The following is a 25,597-nucleotide window of genomic DNA, read 5'->3' on the forward strand; positions in this document are numbered from 1 at the left end:
TCTCATTTAATTCAATTTATTTCTCGCTCTAGTAATGACTTGTCTTAGCTTTTGACTTTGGCCCAGCCTTGTTGCTCACCTGCGAACATTAAAGGGCTGCAGCAAGACCCCTGCGTGACACTGGGGTGAACGGGCTCCTCCCTTTAAGGAGCTGAGATCTGCTCCTGGTACGCTTCAGCAGTCGCCTCTCCTTTTTCCAGGGGAGAAAGGGAGCCTGCTCCTCCGACGTGTAGCTTTCTGAGATGAAGGCGGGGGGAATACGGGACGCAGCAAACCTCTTTCTCTTTTGCGTGCTTCCCAGTGGGCAGGTAGCTCCAGCTTAGTAGTAGTCCTGAGACAGAGTTTGACTCTTTTTCAAGACTTTTTGACCACGGTTGCCTTGCACCGTTGTACGTGAAAGCTTCCAAAATCAAAATGAAGTGCTGAAATATTATTTCCTAAAGGAGAAGAGCATCCCATTTCCCACCACTGTGGGAGGTTTCTTCCCAAATACGTGCTGTTCTCTGGGGTAGTTCCTTGGGGCAAAATCTGAACATGGTGGTGTGGTCTTTGCAATGCATGAACTTCACTTTAAGGTCATTAAATTTGCATATATTTAAGTGACGTTAGCCATGTTCATTTCTACTAGAAAAGAAGTAATTTACAATTAGCTACCATCTGGTGGTATCCGGGGTGCCGGTTGTTTCCTGACTCATTCTAAGGGAAATGTGGTATCTGCACTGTTCTGCTGCAGCATCCTTTCCCGGATATTGCTTTAGCAGTGATAATACCGAATGTGTTGTCTTAAGAACTAACCAGGACTACTTCTGCTCTGCTGGATCATTTCCCTACAGACAGCGTAGCAAAACTGCTGGGAGTATTCAGCAGCTCTTGCTTTATTATTTTTTAATTTCTTAATGGAAGCGTAGGGTTGGCCATGCAAAGATGGGAGGCTCCACCTCTCGCATTTGGATATTATGCTTATGTATATAACCTGCGAATCATTTCTTTAAAAGCAAACCACTGTCGCTTAGCAGCAACGTGGCTTTTTCTTGTACGCAAATAGCTAAGGTGAAGGAGAGCCTGCTGCTTTTCAGGCTCAGTGCTTCTACATGCCCTACGCTGCCTCTAACCTTATGGGAGATTTGATGATTTAGTTTCAACGGGTGGTGTGTTTAAATGTGCAGGTTATCAGAGAGATGAGTTACAGATAGGAAAATGTATCATCGGTTTTCTTCTAAGTGTTCCCGCTGCCCTGCAGTAAGTAAATACACTTTCAGGAGAGCCTGTTCTCCTGTGGTTTGACAAAATTATATCGTAGAACAAGGACCAGCTTTTGAGACTATTTTTTTTGTGGTTTGGGTTTTTTTTAAACAAACTGTAAAACGGTGCATGAATTGGTACGTAGCATTTCCTGAACCAGATAAAACTTACAATGGCAACACCTTTGGTAAGCTAGAAAATAAGCTGAGCTTAGCATTTGGATTCTGTCATTCATTTCCGATAACTCTTTTGTAAATATTTGAATGATCAAGATTATCATGTTTCTTCCAGCTGTTAACAATAAAAGAGCATCCAAGCTTTTAGGGTAACACGTAGTAACAAGCCCGTGCCCCGGACCAAGGAGATGAGCGCAGAACACCGGTACCTCTGGTACAGGGCAGTGTGTCCCAGTCACCTAGCACCTACCCAAAGGGTGGCTGGCAGGGCTCAGGGCGACTCGCAGGAGGACGTGGCAGAAAACAGGATAAAACATTTGTTAGAATAAATTAAAATGAGTGACCAAAACTTTCCGAATGATAGCTGAGGGGAAAAACAGTAACCAGGATCATGCTTTCTAGTTCAGCCCATTTTATGTAATAGCTGTGACCTGGTTTAGAAGACAATTACTTAAAAGTCAGTTCCAGTAAATATAGTCGTTGTCACCTGCTTCAGTAAATACAGCTACACTGGACATTTCAACCCAGGCAGTCCTAGATGCTGAAGGGACTAATGAGAACGACCAGAGCAGCATGTGTAATTCTTCCTCTGCTCAGCAGCTTATGAAACAGGAGTAAACGGATGACCTGGCATGAACTGTTTCCCGGGACAGCCTGTAAAAATTCATCTCGCTTCATTATTGATGACCTCTTTTTAAGCGAAATGCTTGCCTACAACCAAGAACTCTGGAGTAGCACAGCAAACCAAAGAACCATTTAAACCAATGCATTTGTTTGCCGCTCCCAGGAGCTATTCGCTAGGATTTTAAATAAGCACCTGACTTAAAAGAATAATAATCATGTGATTAAATTATTTATACTTGAAACGAACTTGCAGATGCTTTTGCCTGCTAAAAAATACATGCTCTCTGAAGGCTTCAGAGACTTAAAACACAGATTGCGTGTCTGAAGACATTTTGCAAATCTTACTTAATGGCAATAAAAGACATGGTAATAAACCAGCATCCTTTTTATTTAAAAAAAGACATCCAGTTGTGAGTTGAATACTGCTGATGCCCAGTGCAGTCTCGTCGTCACATGGATGGCTTTCAGATCAGGTTTTCTTGTGTTTAGAGTCAAAAGAAGAGGCGAGGCTCTCTGAAGCTGCAAGCATCTCTGCTGTGATGCTTCAGTCACACTTTCAGAAGCTCAGGAGGCAGAAGGATTCACGGGGGGGTGGTTTTTGTTGTTGTTCTGAGCCTGGCTCCGGCAGACTTGAAGTGAACGGACACCTGCCCCCTTAATGCTGATCTCCACATCCAGCTCTTGGCACCCAACGGCGTGTTCAAGCTTGAAGTATTTTTTCTTTCCCTCCTGTATGTCTCTAAACCTGCGTCTTGCAAAGTCCATTGGAATCTGTAGTTGACGAGTCATCGCCTGGTGAGCGTTCCCCACCCTACTGCACTGGATCCAACCAGGAGACGGGACATACAAGCCTTGGGAGTTTCTGTTGGACAACAGCTTAGCAGTGAAGATGCTATTAAGAACAGCTATTATCTTTGTCAGGAGAAACCGACTGTAACAGCTTGTTTGCTTGAGTGACCTGAAAAATTACGGTCCAATAATGAGGGGAATAAAATGGGAAAAGACCTGGTATGTCTGTACCACAACCCCCTCTGACTGCTTTCAAGTGTTGCAGTGCAAGACAAACACGGCCATGCTCATACGACAGGGCTGTGGCAATACGTAGCACAGGAATGGAAAGCTACATTCAAAATTGGGCCAAATCACCACCAAGTATAAATCCGGTGAACATCAGCAGAGCCTGGGCGTCTGTTTGCATCTGCCCTTAGGGTAGTAAGGAGAAGGCAAAAAGTGAGAGGATTCGCTAGCTGCCTGAAACACCTTTCTTCCTATTTTTATGTCTTGCTTAAAAAACTGGAAAGCTGCAAATCTGGCAATGACACGTAGCTAATACTCATGCCTAAGTTAAAAGCGACTATCTTTTGGACAGGTTATGTATTTAGGACAGCACAAAGTGACTGCTACAGGCATCTAGCTTAGCTTAGGTACCAAGTTTCCCATACAGAAGAGAGGCAGCTGCCTCCAGAGAGCCTCTCCAGACTGAATCAGATGCGCAGCCGGGCAAATACTCCCGTGAGTAAAAAGGTGAAAGGTAACAAAGGTGGTACATTCAAGAATCTTATCAAAATTACTGCCTGATGTTGGGCCACAGATGAATTTCATGCTTGGACGGGCTCTGCCTACAGTCACCTATTTTCTCCAAAAGAAAGGTTTTTTAAGGTTTTGGCCAGTCAGTTCACTACACTACAGCATCGAAACTGTGATAGCACAAGTACGTAGGAATAGTCCTTCAACAGTTCGCTGGTTTGTAAAAAATAAATAAGGCAAATTATCCTGAGTATCTCATTCAGAACTTACTCTGAGCTATATTTAAATTAGTACAACACGCACAATTGAAACCATTGCTTGCTAGATACTGATTAAATATGTGTTAAGTGGAAATGAAGCAAGAGAATGTGAATTAAAAAATAAAAAGGAATGTCCATTCCGCTACTAATCACACAAGTTTCTGATTTGTTTTCTGTTAGTAATTCTTACAGAACACATAAATGAAGATATGGTACATCAATGGGTCTTGAGACATAACTAAAGAGAAATGTGATTAACAAAACCTGTAAATGAGATGAGACACATGGAAGTCAAACTTCTATTAATATGTGCAAGAAAGCATTTAAAAATTAACGGTAAGGAAATGTATTAGTACCAATCTGCATCTACAGGTAAGCACACTCTAGAAAACTAGGATTTTTCTGATTGCAGATGTAATACTGTGGAAATAAAATGACTGAAATGTTTTTGTTGTAGAAATTTTTATAACCTACACTATTACTGGTAATAGCGTATTTAGAAAAAAGTGTCAGTCCCTGAGCCAGCAGGTAAGAACCTAGAAGATATTTATATCTCTCTCTATATATTTAAAAATAAAAATTAGAAAATTAGTGATGCTTTTAGCCATAAGCTCGTAAGAGTAACACAACTTCAGCAATCAATCTTGGGAAGAGAAAAGGGAAAAGTAAGTTATAGAGGGATAAACTTCTTTCAATTTGCTACTTGAATTGCTGATAGGCACTCAGTACCAGTTCAGCAGGTCAAGTTCACCCTGTATCCTCCAGTTTCCCAGTTTGGCCTAGAAAAGGTAGCGCTTCTAACAGGGTTTCCACAAATATATATAATGCACAGAATACAGAGTATAGCAGTTAACAGTAAAAAAACATTAGCAATTAGGTTATTTGTGTGGCTGTGCACAAAGGAGAAGGAAATTGTAAGTGTGGTCCAGAGATGAAGAAACAGGACAAACGACTACCTGTGAGCAAAACTGGACAAACGATAGCCTGCTGTTTCTGTCTGTCTCATCTTTGCTTTAGCTAGAGCGGAAAAAAAGAAAACAAGGCACAGCTATCTTTGCACACCGCAAAGGAAGACCACTGCTGCACTAGGGAGGACGTAGGTTTGGTGCCAAGCGAGTGAAATAAAGGAGAGAGTGACCACGCCAGAACCGAAGGCCTGCCGTTTCTCGCCATGCCAGAAGTGACAAATTGCCACAAAAACAAAAGGCACGGAAAATGGGAAGTCCTGTGAAGTGCCACCTTGTTTGATGAGCTTATGTGACTTCTCTGAAAAACTATTAGTTTCTACAGAAATTGAAATGCCAATATTCCAGAAAAACAATGTCCTTGGGTCAAAATCAACGTTTCCTTAGATGCCAAACAGTTTAAATATTAACACATTGGAAAATTTTAGGTGCACAAATGTGTTGGAAACTTGAGAAAGCTGCTCTGTATGTCCAGTTTCTTCAGATTATTTTTTTTTCCCATTGTGTCCAAGTGTAACTGGCTCAAGTGCAAATGGCATCTACAGAAGAATGAATGCTTCAGGTCTCTGAAATACAGAACAAAGATACTGAGATGTTAGTGATACAGGAATTATAGTAAGTGACAAATTTGTCTTAAAGAGGGAATTAAGTTTTCTTTGGAAACGTGCATAATAGTAAAGGTGAAGCCAGAAAACAGTGGCCACTCACTTCTCTCAGGGCTTTGAGGAGATTGTAGCAGCAGACTGAACAAGACTGGTTTTTCAAGTTACATTCAGATGACCAGGTGTTTTTAGCAAGGGCAATATGTAACAAATGAGCAAACAACAGAGGTAATGTTCCAAAGCAGTTCAGAACTTCCACATTTAACAAGTCTGGAGCAAAAAGACACAAGTCCCAGACCCCACATTTGGCCATTTTATTAGGAAACTGCATGTGTGAGAAGCATGAAGGCAGGATCACACAGCTGCTGGTTTGGTACAGGGGTAAACTTGCTTTAAATATCCTTTGGTCTTGCCTCTACCTGAGTTGCCTCTACCTGAGGTTACATAAAACAGCTAATGTTTCTCCTTTATTGTGACACTGCAAGTTTATTAAACCCATTTCAGCGGTAGATACTGACCATGTTTATGTATGTGAACAAATACTCTGGCCATGCATATATCGCTATATGTGATATATGATACATAGCTGTATGAGCTATTACCGTCCACTAGACAGAACTGTGTTTCGTGCTCTCCTGATGATCTCAGACAAGTTACATGTGAACTGGTTTCTCATTTAAGACCTAGCTTTCTAACTAGGGATTCCACAATCCTAGTTATAATTAAGCCACAAAACCCTTTGGGTTGACAGTTTATGGAGAGCAGAAGGAATAGCAGAGGAGAAACTCCAACACAAATGCTGTGAAGAGCCCCTTCTTGCCAGACGGTGCCAGCTAAGCAGCAAGACATTGCACAAAACCACTCATGTTTGCGTAAGACTTAGCCACATATGTGTGTGAAGGAAGGGAAAAGGAGACAAAGTCCACGGACAGGTGGGAGAAATTTGCAGGGGGATGCACTTTACATGTTTAAAGAGCTAATGCATAGCAATGTTCAGAAGCCAGCCTGGCATGTTAGTGCTGCCCAGAGCTGAATTGGCTTGTAACCCACAAAACAGATGCCCTGCAACCTCTGCAACAGCTTCAGGGTTCTTCAAAGCACTTCAGTATTGAGTTCTGCTGTAGAGAAATACAGCAGTCACGTTTGGGAAGCACTGCAGAAACAGCATCTCCTAAAAGCGAGCGAGAGATCAAAAAGGGAGCAGAACTGGCACTGGTACTGGGGAGAATCATTAAGGCACCTCTTTAGGGAGCGTGGTACTAGTGGAGAAAGAGGAGATGAAACGTGGGTGAGCTCACCCATTCGGTGTCCTGGTAAGACAAGGTGTGTGACACCTACCTTCTGGCTACTAGCTGACTTCTCAGTACACCGTTATATTAAGGCACTGACTGGCTTGGGATTGGATTGTCAACTCATCTTCCTCTCTACTCAGCACACATGGGTGTGATAAGCAAAAGCTGCTTCTCCTCTCTTCCCTCGTAAGTTTTTCTTTCACCATATCAAAAAGAGGCGCAGCTGGGATACTGGTATGCTACCTTGTCCATTATTTGACTTTCTGGATGCCTATTTCAGATTCTTGTCTCTGCCTCTGTTCCTGGCTATTGTGCGTGTTTTTTCCTGTGAAGACAGCTAAAATTCCAATAATCCTTCATTCGGGTCTCTTGGCTTTGCCACTGCAATTTTGCGGTTAGTGTTTCAGTATTGTTTTAATACGTACTGCTGACATGGACAGTCTACCTATAATTCTGATAATAGCTCAGATAATCTATGTGCTCTTTGCTGCTAAAACTAAATATTTATTAGTTTCTTTGTAGAGGCTATGGCCAGAAAATACAACAAAACTATCTTGTTTCACTGCCAGAAGTTCACAGGTTTTGGTTAAAGCAGACGATTCCGCCCACACCCTGAAATAAATGAATTTCATTCTTTATCTTCCTAGTAATTTGTTGCACTGATTTCCCCCTATGCTCTTTAGAGTCCTGATAGAGCTTAGTCTGGTTTCCGTTCTTGTTACAGATTTCCGTTGCGCCATTCATCTTCAGATTAGGGCTTGTATCTTCTTTTTCATGGAGAAAGAGTTTCATCTAGAAGTTAACTCAAACCAATAACGTTACATGTATGGGCTGTCTGCGTAGTAGCCGGTGTACCATGGCTTGCCGTGAAACTCAAGTTATTCCTTCTTCAGCAGGTCTTCTGAACGTGATTTGAGATTTGGAAGAAAAAGAGCCGGAGCAATCTTGGCACACACAGATTTAGCAGTGCTATTTTAAAGGCAGATGTTGGACTATAGTGCTTCTTGGGCTACAAGCCTACAATTTAGGTTTATCTCCTCCCAAATTGTTCATCATAGCTATGATGGTAGGAAGATACCCATTTTGATTCCCACATTTCCTGTATCTATCCTTCTGTATAAGTAAATAACAAACTTTAAAATGCAGGTAGAGCAAACAATATTGTTCCAAATGACCACGTGTATCAAGTCAAGTGATACATAAAGCAAAAGCCCCAAAGCCCCCTTTTGCTCCCATAAAGCAAAAGCCCTGCAGCTTGGGAGGACAGAAAAACCACACTATCTGCATAGGAACTGAAGGGCTCCAGTGATGTGTAGTATTATATGTTGGACTTAGTAGCCCTGGTTACCTGCATAAAGATTAAGTCTTCAGTGTTCGTAACAGACTGGATGCAGTGTACTGCAAACCCGTCTTAAAAAAAGAACAGGCATTTGGAGGAAGCAAAACAATATTATTTCCCTTCTCAGCTTAGTCAGCAATGAGGAAAAGGAGCGGCTAAGCCAGAAGGACAATCTTTACACTTCCCATGCGTGACACATGCAAGAGGCCCCTGACAAAGTAAGATGGTGCCATCAACTTTTGAACTCTACATTTACAAATACACTGTAATAACTTAGCAGTTCCTAGTAGCTTCTGCTTTTGCAGTAGTCTGAAGTAAATTCATTTATCCGTGAGGGCTAGAACTGTATAGATAAGCTCGTGGCTATTTTTAAAGTTATGCCCTAGTGCGCACAGCAGTCTTGTACGCTATGCCCTACTACGTTATGGTGAAGAGAGACTACACTCACCTTGTACTTACTGCCTTGATGCTGACTCAGCAACCGGCTTCTGCACTCCAAAGGCAGTGATAAAAATATTCACAACTACTATAATGAATACTAGTCCAGTTGCAAGGTTGTTGAGGAAATCCAGCTTTCCATGTTTTGCAGGGTTGTTAAGGTCATATTTTACTTCAAAGAGAAAGGGAAAAAAAAGTTTTAATTATATGTATATTTCAAAATCCAGAAAAAAAGTCTTCACTCCTCACACAGTTCAAGAATTTCTCTTACACTGAGCTATTTGCATCAGTCATACTTAAAAGGGAAGTAAGATTCTGCAGTGTCAGTAAAAGTGCTAAGGACAAGATCTTTAACCACAAAGAGTCTATTAGCTTCCAGTAATTAGCATCTAATCTCTGGGGCTGCACATGGGAAGTAACGGATACACGAACATTACTGCAAATCTTCTAAGTTCTTGATCTTTTGAAACCTGTTGTTGCAGACTTCAAGCATTTAAAAACTATTTCAGTCTTGACTACGTGAAGCTTGAAGCCCTGACAGGATGGAATGAAGTTAAATTTCCTACAGTTAAAACGCTACAGGTTCTTTGCAGACAGCCCAATCTCTTTACCAGTGCTGGATTTTTTTGTGTAGCAGTGCCCTTTCCCAGCTGTACTCCCTGCTTTTGCACTGATTCTGGTTTTAGAAAGCAAGGGCATTGTATCTGTTAAACAGAGGAGGAGTTCAAAGCAGTGTAGCTGCAGTCCTTTTTACAGAGAGCATCAGCTGTGTAAACATTTTCTTTTGTTTCTTGCAGTTGTTCTTTGGTTGAACTGCTAATGGGAGTGAGGGAGGAACACACAAGGGAGATAGTATTAATTTAGTTTAAGCTTTGATTCCAGGCCTTGTGAAAACATATAAACAAGTTACACTGGACTGATAATAGACTTGATGAGAGAGTAAAGCATGTGCTTGTATAGGACGTCTGGGAGCGTTTGCCTGGCATCATGGGGAAACCCAAGATTTTCCTCTGTCTCTGTTCTCCTGCAGACCCTCTGATAAACTTCTTTGATGCTGGTGGTATGAGCGCCAAGGAACCCTGGAGCGTGCTTTGAGAATGGTTTTTGTCTATTGAGACTCCTAATTCTTAAATGTGTAGATCACTGGAGCTTGTGTGTGCACGTACAGGACAGGAGAGAAAGTTTATACCTGACCAGTTTTTACAGTAACATAAATAAAACTTTGAGCTCCTTCTGACAGGCACATACATGGATGTGTAGCTTATGACCCTACTGCATGAGATCAAGTTTGTTATTTGCTTTTAACATAATGACCCCGTTAACACTGCAGAACTTAACCACAGAACCAAGACTCGCTTGCTTGTTCAAGCAGTTAAGTAGAAGTGGTGGCAAACGCACTCGTGATGCTGAAATATTAAAAGCCAGGTTCACTTGGTGTCCCCAATTAGGAAGTCTAATGCTGTTTTGGTTTCAAGGAATTCTGGGCGCCTGTTCAAGTCCTGTTTGCTAAAGCAGTATAGTCAAACATCACAGGCCAGTCAAAGCACTGAAGAACAGCGTGGGGGAACTCTCTGAGAAGCTTAAGCTACTGCACACCTGCGTAGGCATGAAATAATTTAAGCTCAGCAGTACTTAACCCTGAAAATGAGTTTATACCTGTCTGTAAAGCATCTGGAGCTACGTGGATGCTTGCATCCCAACAGTACATGGACGGACTCTAGTACTGTCATGCGAATGAAGCGGAATAAATGAAATGGAATAATTCATCCTGAAGTACGGAAGAAAAGCATTTCAGACGGTTGGTTTCAAAAAGAAAAGGCAATAATGGCCTAAGATGTTTTGTGAGTTGAAAGAAATCATGCTCAAAGGAGAATTGACACTTTCAGAGCTGTCCCTTTGTCCAAACAAGGGTCAGAGAAGACAAGTATTGCTTGTCAGTTTAGGCGGTGCTCTGAATTTTGAAGTAGAATTGCAGTAATCCTATCTTTGTGATTATAGTACTTAAGATGAGGGTGTTTGTGAAAATGTTCTTAAGAACAGTTATTCTTTAAGTATTTCATTATAGTGGGATTAGATTACTATGATTTCATGCCTCTTGAACTATTTCAAGACATTCTTTGCTTTTCTTCCAAAAAGTTAAGATTAGCAAATCACTTCCCAGGACAAGTTTGCTGAACATTTTTCAAAGTGCTTTTGTGAAAGGCTCTTTTGAAGGAGGAAAAGCTTTTAATCCCTGCTAGAGAACTGTGAGAACTGGTAGCTCCTGGGATAAAACTCTGTCTCGAGGAAACTTGATGGTTGCACAGACTTTTGTTTGGACTTGTGAGAGCTTGTAAGGGGCAGAATTTTGTGGCTGGACAGAAAGGCAAACTGTTCCTGCAGGCCAAAACTACCGAATACACATTGTGAAGAGCAAGTGCTTGCTAGGATGCCTGTATCTTTGTACCTTCATGTCCTTTTTCCTGTCTTCAGTACTTTTGACCTCAGCATGACAAGCATCGCTCCAACAGCATACCACTGAAGGCCCAGGGCTTTGTCACCCTCGGTACGCCAAACCTACAGCCACTGCTGACTGCAGAGCGCAGGCTGAACTCCTGACGAATCTCACTATTTGCTAAGTGGAATGTGAGCTCCACCTCCGCCCAGCTTCGGAGTTGGGGCTGCTGGGTACGCTCTTCACTCTCAATGTCACAAAGATAAAAATTACAGAGATGGAAGCCACTTTGGCAATGTCTGGCAGAAACAAGCATTAAAAAAGCAATGTCTCAGCATATACGGAGAGATTATTGCCCAACAAAACACAGGGAACTTGCTTACAGCCTCAAAGCCTCCTTAACTGAAACAACCACCAGGGAGATGCTTTCAACCAAGAAACATGTAAGTGTTTTGCTGATTTTTCCATGATTCTCTTCCCACATCCCCCAGTATCATCAGGTCGCTTTTTCCAGTCCCTTTCTGGAATCTCCTCTGAGCCAGGACCTGGATTTTGCTCTTGCACCAACTCTACCAAATGCAGAGGCAGCTGTATTGTCTCTCTTTTGTAAGAAAGACAAAAAGCTACGTCAGCTGCATATCAGTGTTACAAGCCTTATGTGTCCTGGTTTCCTAGGAACTTCCTCCTTGAACAGAAAGCTGTTTTTTCAGTTGTGCTAAAAACCAGAACATTGAAAGACTAACAGAGATGCCCAAGGTGGCACATATAGCTTCGTAAATGCCATGTGTGAACTCTGGCTATCACCTTCAAGGCTTTTCATTTACAGTAGACATAAGATCTGTCATATAGTACCCATTAATTTAAAGGGAAAGATCTGAAAAAAGTTATGAGAATAAGTGATCATATATCACTAGCAAAAGAAGTGATCCATAGCTGTTCCCTACCAGTGAAGGCATCATTTATTTCAGTGAATAATGGGGTTCAACTGATGCTGAAACCTAAACATTTCCTCTGATTTCCACAGGTATCTTTGATCGAATCTCCAAAGTTACGGTCTACGGTTTTGGGTGCTGCTAACGAATGCAGGTTTTCAGCAACTTTGCAAAGTGCCACTGGATTCTTTTTGCATTTTGCCTTGCAAAAGCATGGGGGAAAATATCACAGTAGGTTGAGATAGCAAAGAGAAGTATTGAAGACTTCTTTAAGGTCAACACAGAAAACTCAGATTTCCAGACAGTGCTGTCTCTCCCCGCTCTGTGGAGTTTTAGTTGGGCTTTTTTGGGTAATTCATGCTTGCTTAGTGATGATATTGTTTTAGAAATGAGCCTGGTTCTATAGCTACTTAGTTCAATACTCTGCCTTACAGAATAAGGCAGAGGGTGTAGGACATACGTGTGCTACTAAGCTAGCACCACTAACTTAAAATACCTAATTTTTAGGGATAAGTACTGGCTCTTGTGCCTCACAGCGTTGTACCTGTTAATACTGAATAGTGGAACCACTATTTTTGAGAACAACAAAGACACTGCATTGAACTCCTAGGAATGTGAAGGTCCGTAATTCAACAAATAAGACAGAAAGGGGAGAGCGGGGAAGGCAGGGAGCAGGGAACTAATTCTACAGCTGTCTCATTAAATGTGTCCAAAGCGTGCGCTAACACAACTCCTATTTGAACTCAATCTCTTGAAATGATTTCTAGCGTACGTTAAAGGTATTGCATCACATTTCTTTGGTAGAAAGCAGAAAAGGTTTCCCTAGCAATAAGCAGAATTCAAGACAATCTATTTGGAGTTCCAGGATGCTACTCAGACTGTGTTTTCATATTATATGTAATCGCAAATTTTTTGACTGAAGTCATAGTATGTGGGTAATAGATGAGGTGAATCTTATTGCTATGGTGAAACCTTGCTCCAAGCAGCCTATTTTTCTTTTCAACTTTGATTTCAATCTAACACAGGTTTGAAAATTAACAGTAACAACTGCATTTCTACCATTCCCCACCTAGAGATTTAGGATGCTTTGAATAATTTCCTAAATTTAAAACGAAGGGGTTTTTTTCATTATTGTCAAGCCTTTGCTATCAAACCTTTGATCAGATTGCAGAAACACAAACAAACTGAAGAGAATGGGCCACATCAACACGAAGATGGACATTTCAACTTTCACTTCTGTTTTGGAGTTCCACGTTCACAGCATATTCTTACAATATTACATATGATATGACTGATATGGAACAAATACATTTCAGTCACAAGATTAAGTAACAGGTCTTGCCAGAAACAGTATTATGAAACTGGGCATGCTGCATGATCCTATCTGGCCTATTGTTTCTTTTACAGTATTTCATCATTCTCCGTCCTCCTCAGGCCTTCTGAAAAGAAAAATAATCATACTCTGGGCAAATGAGCATGAGGAAGCTGACAAAAATTGAAGGTTCCACATAAAGCTGCCTTACTCCTTGTGTTGCAATATTTCTACGGTCTTAAAAGAGAAAACTTGAATCAATTCTGATGTAAAGACTTTCAAACATAACAGCTTTTTAAAAATAAATGGGGAGTCTATATACCATCTTATAGGTTGCATCCTATAAGAAAAATACATGTCAATGGTTCTTGCTGTTGCTACATACCAAGGAATATCAGGAGCACTCCCACCATAACTTGCAGGGTGAGCGACAGGCTGATAAGAATGATAAGTGGGATGTAGAAGGAAAAAGAAGGTCCTTGCTCCATCACGGCTTTCAGCTGGGATGCATTGGCCATCAGCAGGGCAATGTCCAACATGCTCTCCGCAGCGCTCTTCTTATTTGCGTAGTGGTTGATATTCATAGGTCCATTTCTTTGAAACCACTGTGACGTTCTGCGCTAAAATTGGGAGAGAGGAAAAAGATTATTCACATCTCTTTTAATTGGTATAGTGAGCGAGAGATCACTTGGCCCACCAGCTGATTTCTGTAATCATACTGACAGAGTAATAGCGGTACTGAGACTATCGGTGCATCTTTCTCACTGTTAACCACTGTCCTCCATCTGACAAGAGAGCAGTAAATAGTGTCTGTACTGCACTTTGGCAGAAACACTTTGCCCAGCTTGTAGGATCAGTCTAAACAGTCAGTATGTTTCTATCCTGGAAAAAGGAAAGATTGAAAAAGCTGAAAAGTTTGCACTGAGAAAAGTTGGGAGGGAAAACCCACCGTAAAACAATCAAGCAAACAACAGATTGTTGTAACTTATTTCCTTGTAAAGGCATACTTAAAAATACAAATATTTATTAAAATCACCCCTTGTCATCACGCATCTGCATAGTTCCTTAATTATTCATGAGTCTTACTTCGAGGATTTATGTGGAAGTTGGGCACTGTATAAGCTTTGCATGACCTCTTTCCCTGCTGTTTCTTACTCTGCCGTGCTACTGTCCAGGTCCGTCCATACACAGAGAACTCTTTTTCCGCTTAAATATCGTATGATCTGTGGTTGCAAAGCACTGCCCAATTACAAGGAAAACTTTTGTTTTCCATTTTTGCATCAGCAGCTATCGGGTTTTTTTGTGTTGTTTTTTTTTTTTAATTCCCCTGCAAACCAATAGCAAAAGAAAAAACAACCGCAGGGCAAAACCAGAGCTAGCTAACCCAGCGGGATGAATAAAATGAGTGTTTCCTGATGACAATTCATGCGACCCAACTTGAAATTTGACAGCTCGTCTCCCAGACGTAGGTAACTCTGTGATGAAGAAAGAGTAGGTAACCCTCTTCTCTGCAGTCTCTGAACATGTTAGGAACTTCATTCTCACTGCTCTTACTTCTAGACTTTATTTTGAAAAATAATACGCAAATATATTAAGAGTAAGCTTATTCTAGCTGACTTCTTTAAACCTGCTTCTTAGAGACCTTTTTACTGCACAAATGTGTTCCCGCTCGCCAGAAAACACTGTGAGGAAAGTCTCGCTTTGAAGGTTAGTTCAAATGCAGCAAACGCCCTCTAATTACTCTCTTCAGCAGCACTAATAACTATCAAATTTCCAACTCCAAAGCCAGGTTTGCCAGTGTCCAGACCTAAAAGCGTCCTTTTAAACAGGACAGATATTGATGCATACGGCAAACACACTGCCAGTTTTTCCAGGGCACTCAAATACCAAACTTGACCTATTTTCACCGGACACGTTGTAATCAACCACAGCCCAAATATTTTACTGAGTGAAAAATGTCATGGGGCAGCAGCAGACTTTTCTTCTGCGAAGAGAAGCAAGCCAGGTAATCGTAACCTCACGCAGACGGCTTCTTTACTGAGACCAAGCTCCCGGGAAGAAAATGACTCTGAGATGGATGCTGACTTCAGTCAGGAAGAACTTGATACTCGTTTGGTTTTGTCTATATTCCCCAATCTAAAAATGCAGTTTGGCTGGGGAATCTCTCCCGCATTTGTCACCTTTTCTCTCCCCAAGGAAAGCCTCCTCTTCCCACCCCCTGCCCCATTAAACCACTATGGCATTTGAATGCTTAAGAAAAAATACCGTAATTCTAGTGTACCACCCACCAGAAGCACTAAACCAGGTATGGACGTTCATTTCCTTACGGAAAACAGCATGGAATATCTGCTCGCAGTACTCAGTAGAAAAATCCAGACTAACGTTTTTTACTGGTTATTTTACAGTAAAAAGCCAAACACACACGTTGAGCTCTTGGCTACCTAATGTGTAAGAGGGGAGGGGAACTATGTGTGTAACTGGAGAACTCAATTTCGGGGCATGAATCTAAAAGAAACTCTTCTCAGTAGGCTGTAGAAGTAATACGATCTATTTTGTCACAAGTTCATAACAGAGGATGGTTTTTTCCTATGTCTAGTAGCAAATTAACTCCTTCCTTCCAAGAATACTGACTTTGAAATATCTATTGGGTCTACGAGGCTGCAGTGTGTAACACAGGCAAAAACTACACGGGTAGCTGTGACTCAGTTCTTAATCCTAATGGAAGGAGACTGCAGTGAAAACATGACGACCGGTTTCTTTGTTTTCACTCGATGTAGGAATGTGATTATGTTTAACACGGCGTTTTTTTTTTTTTAACTATACAAAGGAGTAAGAAGTAGTCTAGGCTACATCTTCCTTTCAGTTACATCTGTGACTACATGATGTAAGAGTTTCTACATAAACAACAGAATACGATCTTTTCTTTTTCCTGGGGAAATGCACTTTTAGGACCTCACTGTTTGCTTATTTTCTGTATGGTCAAGCTGCAGGTGGAAATAGCAGGCTATGGCATTTGAACTGTGGTGGAAGCAAAGGTTTTGAGTCACTTCTGAACTCCAATAAATGGATAAGACTTTTCAAAGTAGGGCGCTGCTAAGGCAAACTAAGGCAAAACTTATTCCTGGAATGACAACTCAGCTATTTACTCTGTTCAGATTCTAAAAAGTGGCATTTTACTCTGTTAAGAGGCTTTCAGCTACCACTCCTGAAAGCAGACCAGTTCAGAATCGGAACTAGGCATATGGAGAACTGAAACGTCGGTTCTACTGTACAGAGCTTTTTCTCAGCCTGTGATCTTGCCTTCTGCCAGGAAAAAGGACCTGTAATCATGAAAGCCCCAGAAGCAATCATTTCCCAGCTCCTAACTGAGAAATGGAACCTCCTGACTCATGCCGGAAAACCATAAAACCAAAAAAAAAATGCAAATTAGCCTTGCCTTCTGGAAGCAAGTTGAAGGCAACTGCCAAAATGTATTGAAACGAATGCAGTCAGTACTATGACGGCAATTTTTAACATCAGACTATGTGTTACACAGCAATATATAGTCGGACAATGAAAGGAGAGCTGTTGCCTGAACCTCAGGGTAATGACAGTCATGTACAACAGAAATTACATGGGAACTTTGTTATGTGGCTTTATGGTTTCAGGGAGATTCCAAGCACGTAGCGACCCGTGCAGCCCGCAGCGCCAAACACCACTTACCGGGCTGTTATCACCTGCAGGGCTGCAGAGAGGGAAAGTGAAACTTCTGGAGATTTTCTGGGATGCACGTGAAGTAAGGCTTTTCCTGCAGGTGTCACTCGGCAAGAGCACAGTATGTATTCCACGCGACCTGCTTCCGTCTCAGTGTAATCAAAACACCTCATTACACACTTTCAATATTCAAATTACCTGGTACAGACAAGCTGATCTCTTCAAATGAGTCTGAGGAAGAACGGCATGTGTGTTCACACGTGTGTGCGTAAGAGCCAGGGGTGGCTGTGTATGGGAACACCCAGCTAAAGGCTAAACCTGTTTCGGAGCACCAAGGCGAGATGCAGGGAGTTGTGATTCGACTCAGCTTTGTCTCACCTTGACAAATCCTTACCTATGCAGAGACGACCTGGGGGGAGCTGCGGAAAGGGCTCAGCCCGGGGTTGTCTGAACACTGCCGAAACCCGAATGGAGCCTGAATGATCCCTTAACAAACCAAATGCCCTGAGTACCATTCCACCACTATTCAGTGACTTTGTGTGCTAGACATCACTAAATCACCATACAGACTAAGGAGCCATCAAGGCACCAGAGATAAACATTCCTGCATAAGCCTGCCCCCACCCATCAAATCAGGGAATAAAAACCGTAAGGTTTGGGCAGAAAAATGGGGAGAGTCGCTTTTCCAAGGATACAGCTGGCCTGTAGGAGATTCTTTCCCCCTTGTCCAGGACGCTGTACAAGGTAACTTCCCAGGGATTGAGGGGCCTTACCTGAGAGAGAGGGTAAGGGATTAAGAAACATACCTATGGCATTTGGCATGCTTTAAGATCGCGATTAGTGCGCTCTTTTTGTAAGGTATTAATATCTAGCGCGCTTGTGAATTGTGTATTTAATTGCAATAGTGCATTCCTCCATTGTATCCATAAAAGAACCTGGAACAGTGCCGTATTGGACCTCTGAGTGAAGTTCAAATAAATTGTTAATTTGAACCTGACAGTGAAGTCTTTCTCTCCGTCACAGGCTGGAACTGCTGTATCTTCCTTTCCCTGTCGGTAACGCCTGCCCTCAGGTCTCCCATCGCCCGCAAAGCATCAGCCTCTGAGCAGAACAACCTGCCGTGCTGGTCTACGCACAGTTATAAAAAGGAGAGGCGTGAAAAGCCTCCCCTTCTTGCTCCGTCTGTGACTGGAAGAATCCCCCGTGGAAGAGCTGATTTTCACAGCCACACAACGCTGTCCCCACAGACAGTATTGCTCCACGTCTCCGCACAGCAGCAGGGTCCGTTTGCTGACCCAGAGCACTGCCGTCTGCAAGGGTAAAGCTATGGGGCTACATCAGAAGCCGGCACTTGTTTGCTTCTGGAAGACCAACCCTTCACACCAGGATTGAACGGTACCGGATACACAGTCTTACTGTGTTGGTACAGACTTTGCCACTGTTTTGCTTCACTCGTCATTTCAACAGTACACCCAGAAGAACTGAGTCCCTTTGAAACACAGAAAGGATTTATTTAGTACATTCATTAAAAAATAAATAAAAGTGGCACTGAGGCGAATGCCCTTAGGTGCTGAGTTTCATGAATCACGCCTAAGACCCACCTGGTGATTCAACAGGAAGGAAACTGCACTGAAAATGGAAACATCTGAAAACAAATAATAAACTATCTTTGCTAAATACAGTAACTTGTTATAGTAAGGATTTCTGCTTCTATTACAGCATTAAATCCCTACTTGTGACAAAATGTATGCGGCTGTTTGTTCTACAGAGTATTTATCAAACATTAGTGACTGCTGAGGGAGTCAAATGACGGTGCTGGAAGTCTGACCAAAGAAAAGGAAACCCCAAAAGTATGCATATTTATTTTTTTTGTCCAACTTGACCTGAGTTTCCTAAAATGTACCAGTTAGTCTATCCAGAGAAGACAGGTGGGGTTTTTGACGTGCCAGCCCTCTGTAATCCACAGAGGAATAAAACCCCACTAGTGAAAATGACGCCTATTTCGCATTTGTATTTAGAAGTTATGTTTGTTTCTGTCGCTCTGCCCTGTGAATGCAGGAGGAAGGAAATCACTTGGATTTTGAGTGCAAGTTTTTAGGATTCATTCCTTCTCTTTTGGTATGTTCCCGGTACTTTACGCAGCTTCTTAAATGTCTTCCACCATACATCTGTTCCCCTAAAGAGATTGTTGTAAGAAAATCTAAAAAAAAAAAAAAAAAAAAGCCAAAACAAAAGGCCCACAAAACCTGTAAAAGGCAAATATTGCCTGAACCAACAAGACCTTGAAAATTCCAAGTTAAGAGTCAGATCTGTTATGAACACTGAATTTACTGTTCTTGTAATGAAGTTAACAGAAACTTGCAGCAGCACAAGACTGGCTACTTTCTTCTTAAGTCCCACTGGAAAACCAGTATTTTGCAGTCAGCAAGGTGAACTTCCCATTTTCCAAATGAATACTTCGAACCAGAAACTGCAAAGTATAAGCCAGAAGTACAGCCTGGGTCGCTTTAATTTCGATTTGCAATTCGTAATGGCAGGTAGTTAATATCAGCTAGGACTGCGGGACCCAGAGCTCAACATGTTTTGTATGTCAGGCCCAGAGTCTCATAGCTGGGTTCTGAAAACATACAAATACTTATTTTAGTATTGGTACAGTATTAGCGCTAAATACTCTCATGGTATTCTAACTTCAAATCATTACGCAGTAGAACGCCTTTATTAAATACAGCAGACCCACAGTTTTGTATGGGATAATTGGGAAAATAACGCTGATTATTATTTCTATATTCCAAACAAGGTTTCTAAGAACTGTGCTTCTGATTAATAACACCTTCCTTAAGCTGTCAGAAGGTTCTTTGCCTTCAATCACATTTACTCCGAAATACAGACTTCATCATCTTTGGCTTGCTCTAACTCTGCATACAGTTTTCTTAGGTGTCCAAGGAACGTGTGGACATGGCACTGCGGGACATGGGTTAGTGGGCACGTGTTAGTTGACGGTTGGACGTGATGATCTTACAGGTCTTTTCCAACCTTAAGGATTCTGTGATTCTTTCTACTTTAGGCGAGTGATTACTGTGATTTTATGGCAGCTTTTAGACACTTTTAATAGCCAAACAGCCTTGATTCAAAATGAGATTGGACAGGCTTGTGGACCAGCATGACCTCCAGGTTTGTAATGTCATGGAGCAAACTTCCTTAAATTCTCGTGTTTAGGGACAGTCCTCATTTTAAAATAACGGAAATTTGCTACGTAATAATGTGGCTGTGTAAACATAAGGCAGAGTCATACTGATCTTACAGCGGACTGTTCTTTACCGTGTTTTGCAACAGTCTTTCTAATCAAAACTGTTAAAAAGATGCTAAAAAGCCCTTTTGTTTAAAAAGTAATTTTCTAAGTTTTTGAAGTATTCACCTTTAAGAAAAAATACTGCATGGCAAATTTTTCCAGATCTTTTAGTGGTAATTTCACATTCAGCAAAAATCCCAGTTATGTCAAAAAAGAGAAGGAATAATACAGGACTAAAACAGCACACGATTTCAGAAATTGACTTTTTTTTTTTTCTAAGATCAACCCTACAGTTACAGAATTGAACTAGTAACTTTATATGGTTATTTAATAATCCTCATAGATGTGGAATTTCTGTCCACATCTCCACCACCTACATACCGACAATTTAATGGGCCATACGTGGCCACTCTGAAATCGGACTTCCCCTGTCCCAGAGATCTTGCTGATCTATAAAAAATAGGGAAAATATTCTACAAAGAAAAGAAAGACTCTTCCAACAAAAATATTTTAAGCTATATCAGTTATGTAATGGATGATTAGATCCTTTGTACACCTCCTCAGAAGATATTATTTCTTTTCCCCCATTAGCTCACTTGCTCAGCTTAGCACTGACTCAGAGAGAAAACAACTACGTCTGGGCAGCAGTTACATTTCCCATAGGAATTTCATTTGGGGGGGGGGGATCTGTCCATCCAGGTACCAACCTAGCGTAACACTAACGAGCTTGTGAGACTTCTGCAATCACATCTTGAGACACTATGGTTGCAGGCAATTTAAAAAAAAAAAAAAAAGGGACAAACTCAGCCTGTGTTCATATTTCATAGACAGGATTGATTTTCTAGCATCATTAAAAGCCTATACTTAAGAAAAGCCACTTTCTATACAGAGAGAAAATGCAAGTATGACTACATGAAGGAAAAAAAAAAGCGGTAACCATGCTGATTCCCGAGAGCTAAAAAGTTAGTATGAAAAAAAGGGGTTTCCCTTAATAACAGTCATGTTAGCTCAGGGCAGAGCACTGTTTTCCTAAAGCTATACTGCTTCCAGGACCAAGCTAGAATATTTTTAAGTCATTTAATGAGTAAAAATAATCAGCACACCTGATGACTAGCTTTGTGAAACGAAGTAATAACTTTAACTTGTTCGCACAGCTATTTAAGTAGAAGCTTTTTCCTGTACGATTTTTTTTTCTGCCTTGCATTACTAGCTCATTCCAGTAATTTGGTCTTATGATACTATTTCTCACAACTGGGCTGTGGGCTGCCTATTTTGTGTTGTTAAAGCACTGTGTGTTTATTCTAGCTACTTAAAAACCAAGCAAACAAAAACTTATCACCAATAGTTTCAATATTTGGAGTATATCAAATACTCCAAATTCAATTTGAGGTAAGTAACGCTTTAGAACATGTCATTTCATTCTATATGCAGTAAAATTATTTCAAGTTCCTACAAATCTGAAGTCTGTTACTTGCAGTATGACGCCAAGAAACTGCCACGTCCCAAAATTATTATGACTTAATATACAATCTTGAATACCTTTTTAGTAATAGCAGGACTATAATAGAGGCCAACTATTCCAGAGCTGTTCTTTTCTACTGTCCAACTCTTGCTCACCTTTTTCATAGTTCTTCTTTAACTCTTTCAACTAGCATTTCCTGCTATCTTGGAAACATCAAACTAGATTTTACAACACGGTGAATCTAGACTGTTTCAATATGGACCATGAACAAGGAAAGCAAATAGAGGAAGACGAAAAAGCAGTTACTATCTGTATTTGTATGAACAGATCCTTTGCAGAAGCGGCCAAACACTTCTGCCGAGTGTAATTATTCACGTTAGTCAGTGAGGTGTGCCAGGCCAACCCAGTATTAGAAGCAAGGAATTTCTTGCTTCTAAAAGCTTGACAGCTGCTAAAAAAAATATCAAATTAATGATGGAGTTAAAATAAACCACTGTGTGAGCACTCATTGAGAATTACAGTGGGCTTAACCCGTCTTTTTTTTAATTCGTGTGCTTTGCTTTGAAGGTAAGACAACTATAGCTGTATTTCGTGTCAGCTCACCTGTAAGAGAAGGCAGCAGCCTATTGTTGAAGATGCGCAAGAGAATCTATTTTGAGGAGAGAGCAGATGCCAGGATGGGCAGGAAGCAAACCAGGGTGGTCCCAGTTGCGATGCCTGTGAGCATTCCTAAAAGCAGACACTTAGGCACTTTTGATGCCAGTACTGAAGATTTCGGCACCTGCAGATCTGTGGTCTCTCCAGATTTAGGTGGCTGCTGAGTCGGGGCATTCTTTTGTTTGTGTGAATTGTGAACTTGGTCAGATTTTTTAAGGTATCTCCTATTGATAGATTGGTTTTTAAGAAATCTGTCCCCATCTGTTTTACCCCGCATACACTTTTTTTTTTGTGGTGAGAAAATTTAAAAAAGTGTCTGTAAAGTTCTCTGAAGTGCTACTGGATACGTAGAATACAATATAATAGTACATCTTGCTGCTGATTCTTTATATGGCGCTCACATAGAACTTGTAGTTTCTATGGGAAAGATGTAACAAAATGATGATTGCTTGCAACTGAAGATGAAGTAAAACAGGAAAGTTGCAGAAAAATTCGTGGAGCAGATCAAGTTAGAAAAAGAAATATCCCCATGACAAGTACTTGTGATGCAATCACAACTCTATGTCAATAAAAAAAGAAAATTGCCGAGGAGTCAGCGGCTTAAAGGAAGGCCCTTCAGGCCACCAGTTTGACCTGCATGCCCCAGCCTTGATTCTCTTTAGGTACTTTCCAGGATTTATTAAAAGCAGATATTTTTTTTCTTGGTATGATATCCATGACTACAAGGGTTTGTCGGGAAAGGAGGGAGGAAGGGCAGATCTGCTACACAATCGGTCCAGTCTGTCTGTAACCGGAAAGTTTTACCAGGGATGTAGAAGGTGGCTTAGTACGACTGTTTCTATGTGGCAGAGCCTTGGGCTGGAATAAGAGCTGCTTTTGAGAGTTTAGTCCTTTGCAAAACAACATAAAAGATGCTCTTTTACCAGTCTGGCTTTTCAGGTAAGTGGCATGCTTGGAAAACGTCCTTTAGGCGTAACCAGAATATGGTTTGAAATGCTCTCCAGTGAAGACCTCTGGTCATGTTTTGACTACATGGCGTGGTGAAAAGCTGGGTATTTCTCTTCCTGTTTTTATTTGGATTGCTGTATGGAAAAAACCCCACCGCACAGGCCCAACCCTTGAAGTAATTCCTCCCTACTTTTGCGCTCACTCACACTCTCCTGTGTCGATATCCCTCAGTAACTTTTCCAGCCTCTCCCGGCTGGAAAAACCCTGCCCGGCTGGTGTGCCCCGAGCAGATTTCTGGGCGGGGGGGAGATCTGATGGCCGTTCGGCTGACAGGCGGGAACCAAGGGGTCATGGTGCCAAGGAGCGGAAAGGGTTTCCCTCTCAGTCCCTCGCTGGCACTTCCCTGTCTTTGACGTGAGGCGAAAAGGGACGCTTGCAGCAGCATCCCTGCAAAAAAAGCGCCGAATTCATGGAAGCCGTGTAAAAACACCCGGTAATAATCGAGCGGAACCGAGCACGGGGCCGGGGCAGCGCTCAGCGCTCCATCCCCTTCCCTCAGCTTCTTCCCGCCCCGCCGCAGCGGGGGGGCTCCGCGGGGGCACCTGCAGCTGCCGCTGCCCCGCCGGGGGCCGGGCGGAGAGGGGCTCCGGGCCCCCCGGGCCCCCCCGCCCCGCCGCCTCCTCCTCCTCAGGCCCCGCTCCCGCCCGCCATGTCGCGGCGCCGCGGCAGCCGAGCCCGCTCCCGCCCTCCGCCGGCCCCCGGCCCCTACCCGCTCGACGACCGCCGGCTCCGCGCCCTCCACCTGCCCGTTGAGCTCGTGGGTCTCGCTGCCGGAGTCCATGGCGGCGCAGGGGAGGCCGGGGCGGCCTCAGCGCCAGCCCCGGCTGCCCGCGGGGAGCCCTTTTGTCCCGGCTGGGGCGCGGCGGGGCGGGGGCCGCTGAGGGGCCGCTGCCCAGCGAGGCGGCGACGGCGGGGGCCCGCCCCGGGCCCGTCCCCCCCGCTCCCCACACGGGCCGCCCTTCCAGCCCCGCCCGCCCCGGGGCGGTTCCCCGCCCGGCAGAGGCAGCCCACGGCCCCGCGGGGAGGGTGGCGGTGCGGGGGGGGGAGGCCCGGCCCGGGGCTGCGGCCCTGCGGCTGCCGAAACCTCGGGCGGGGGTGAGGTTTCCTCAGCTCCGGCTGAGTTTGGGGTGAGCGGGATGTGGGGACCCGAGCGGCTGCTCTGCACGGTCAGCTTGGGCTGAAGTCCGAACAGCCTGGGGTTAAGACCGAACAGCTTGGGTTTAAGTCCAAGCAGCTTGGGCTTAAGTCCGAACAGCTTGGGTTTAAGACCAAACAGCTTGGGTTTAAGTCCAAACAGCTTGGGTTTAACACCAAACAGCTTGGGTTTAAGTCCAAACAGCTTGGGTTTAAGACCGAACAGCTTGGGCTTAAGTCCAAACAGCTTGGGTTTAAGACCAAACAGCTTGGGTTTAAGTCTAAACAGCTTGGGTTTAACACCAAACAGCTTGGGTTTAAGTCCAAACAGCTTGGGCTTAAGACCGAACACCTTGGGTTTAAGACCAAACAGCTTGGGCTTAAGTCCGAACAGCTTGGGTTTAAGTCCAAACAGCTTGGGTTTAAGACCAAACAGCTTGGGTTTAAGTCCAAACAGCTTGGGCTTAAGACCAAACAGCTTGGGTTTAAGACCAGATTTCCAACGTTGGGCAAGAACCATAGTTCATGCTATTCTGGGGAGGCCTATAGCTAATTGGTACTGCACGCAAATGTTTCATTTCTAGCAAACTCTCTCTTGACAAAGTTGAAGGCTAGGGTTTCATTTTAAGAGCGCTCTCATCAGTGTTTTTAGGTTTTCAGCTTCATTATCCTATATTTTTTTCTCCCTAGACTTGTTTTCCCACCTGTACCACGGCAAAGGACGCACAGACAAGCAATTAACGTACAGGTTTGATGGTGATGGAACCTCAGAGGAACACTCAGACGCACAGAAACAGCACAACAGCAGTGAAGTAAGCCTAAAGTATGAAACAAAATAATTTAAATCAGGTTTTAAAACCTTATTGTTACAAGCAAACCTTCTGCTACTTAAATTTGTGTTCAGAGTAAAAAATAAATCAAAAAAAAGATGTTTCTTATATGACCACATGCAATGTCTTTTAAGGCTAGCAACGAACTGCTCATCTGCGCTGAAAATCTTCTTGAGTAAGTTGTTTAATGAACCGGTTCCTACGTGTGGTGTCCAAACATGTATTCCTCAGGTTAACTCCTTCAAAATCTTCTATGTTAGGAATCGCTTTTCTCACTCTCTAATCACAGTTAAAGGATTTTCTATTTACACAATGTAAGCGAATATATTGAATGTAAACAAACATATAGAATATAAGCATAGAGGATGTAAATATGAATTG

General features: G+C 42.6%; 1 protein-coding gene across 1 annotated transcript; it reads right to left on the reverse strand.

Annotated features, from left to right (window-relative positions):
* Positions 1 to 2,411: 2,411 nt before the first annotated feature.
* Positions 2,412 to 24,033, reverse strand: NINJ1 (ninjurin 1). The gene is made up of 4 exons (XM_059823189.1): positions 23,962 to 24,033; positions 13,529 to 13,763; positions 8,476 to 8,637; positions 2,412 to 5,360 (listed from the first exon to the last, which is right to left on the reverse strand). Exons 1-3 carry the CDS (start codon positions 24,031 to 24,033, stop codon positions 8,483 to 8,485), a joined length of 462 nt encoding a protein of 153 aa, XP_059679172.1. The 3' UTR covers positions 2,412 to 5,360; positions 8,476 to 8,482.
* Between the last annotated feature and the right edge of the window lie 1,564 nt (positions 24,034 to 25,597).

The sequence above is a fragment of the Gavia stellata genome, chromosome 12 (assembly GCF_030936135.1).
Source record: "Gavia stellata isolate bGavSte3 chromosome 12, bGavSte3.hap2, whole genome shotgun sequence".
NCBI classification, from domain to species: Eukaryota; Metazoa; Chordata; class Aves; order Gaviiformes; family Gaviidae; genus Gavia; species Gavia stellata.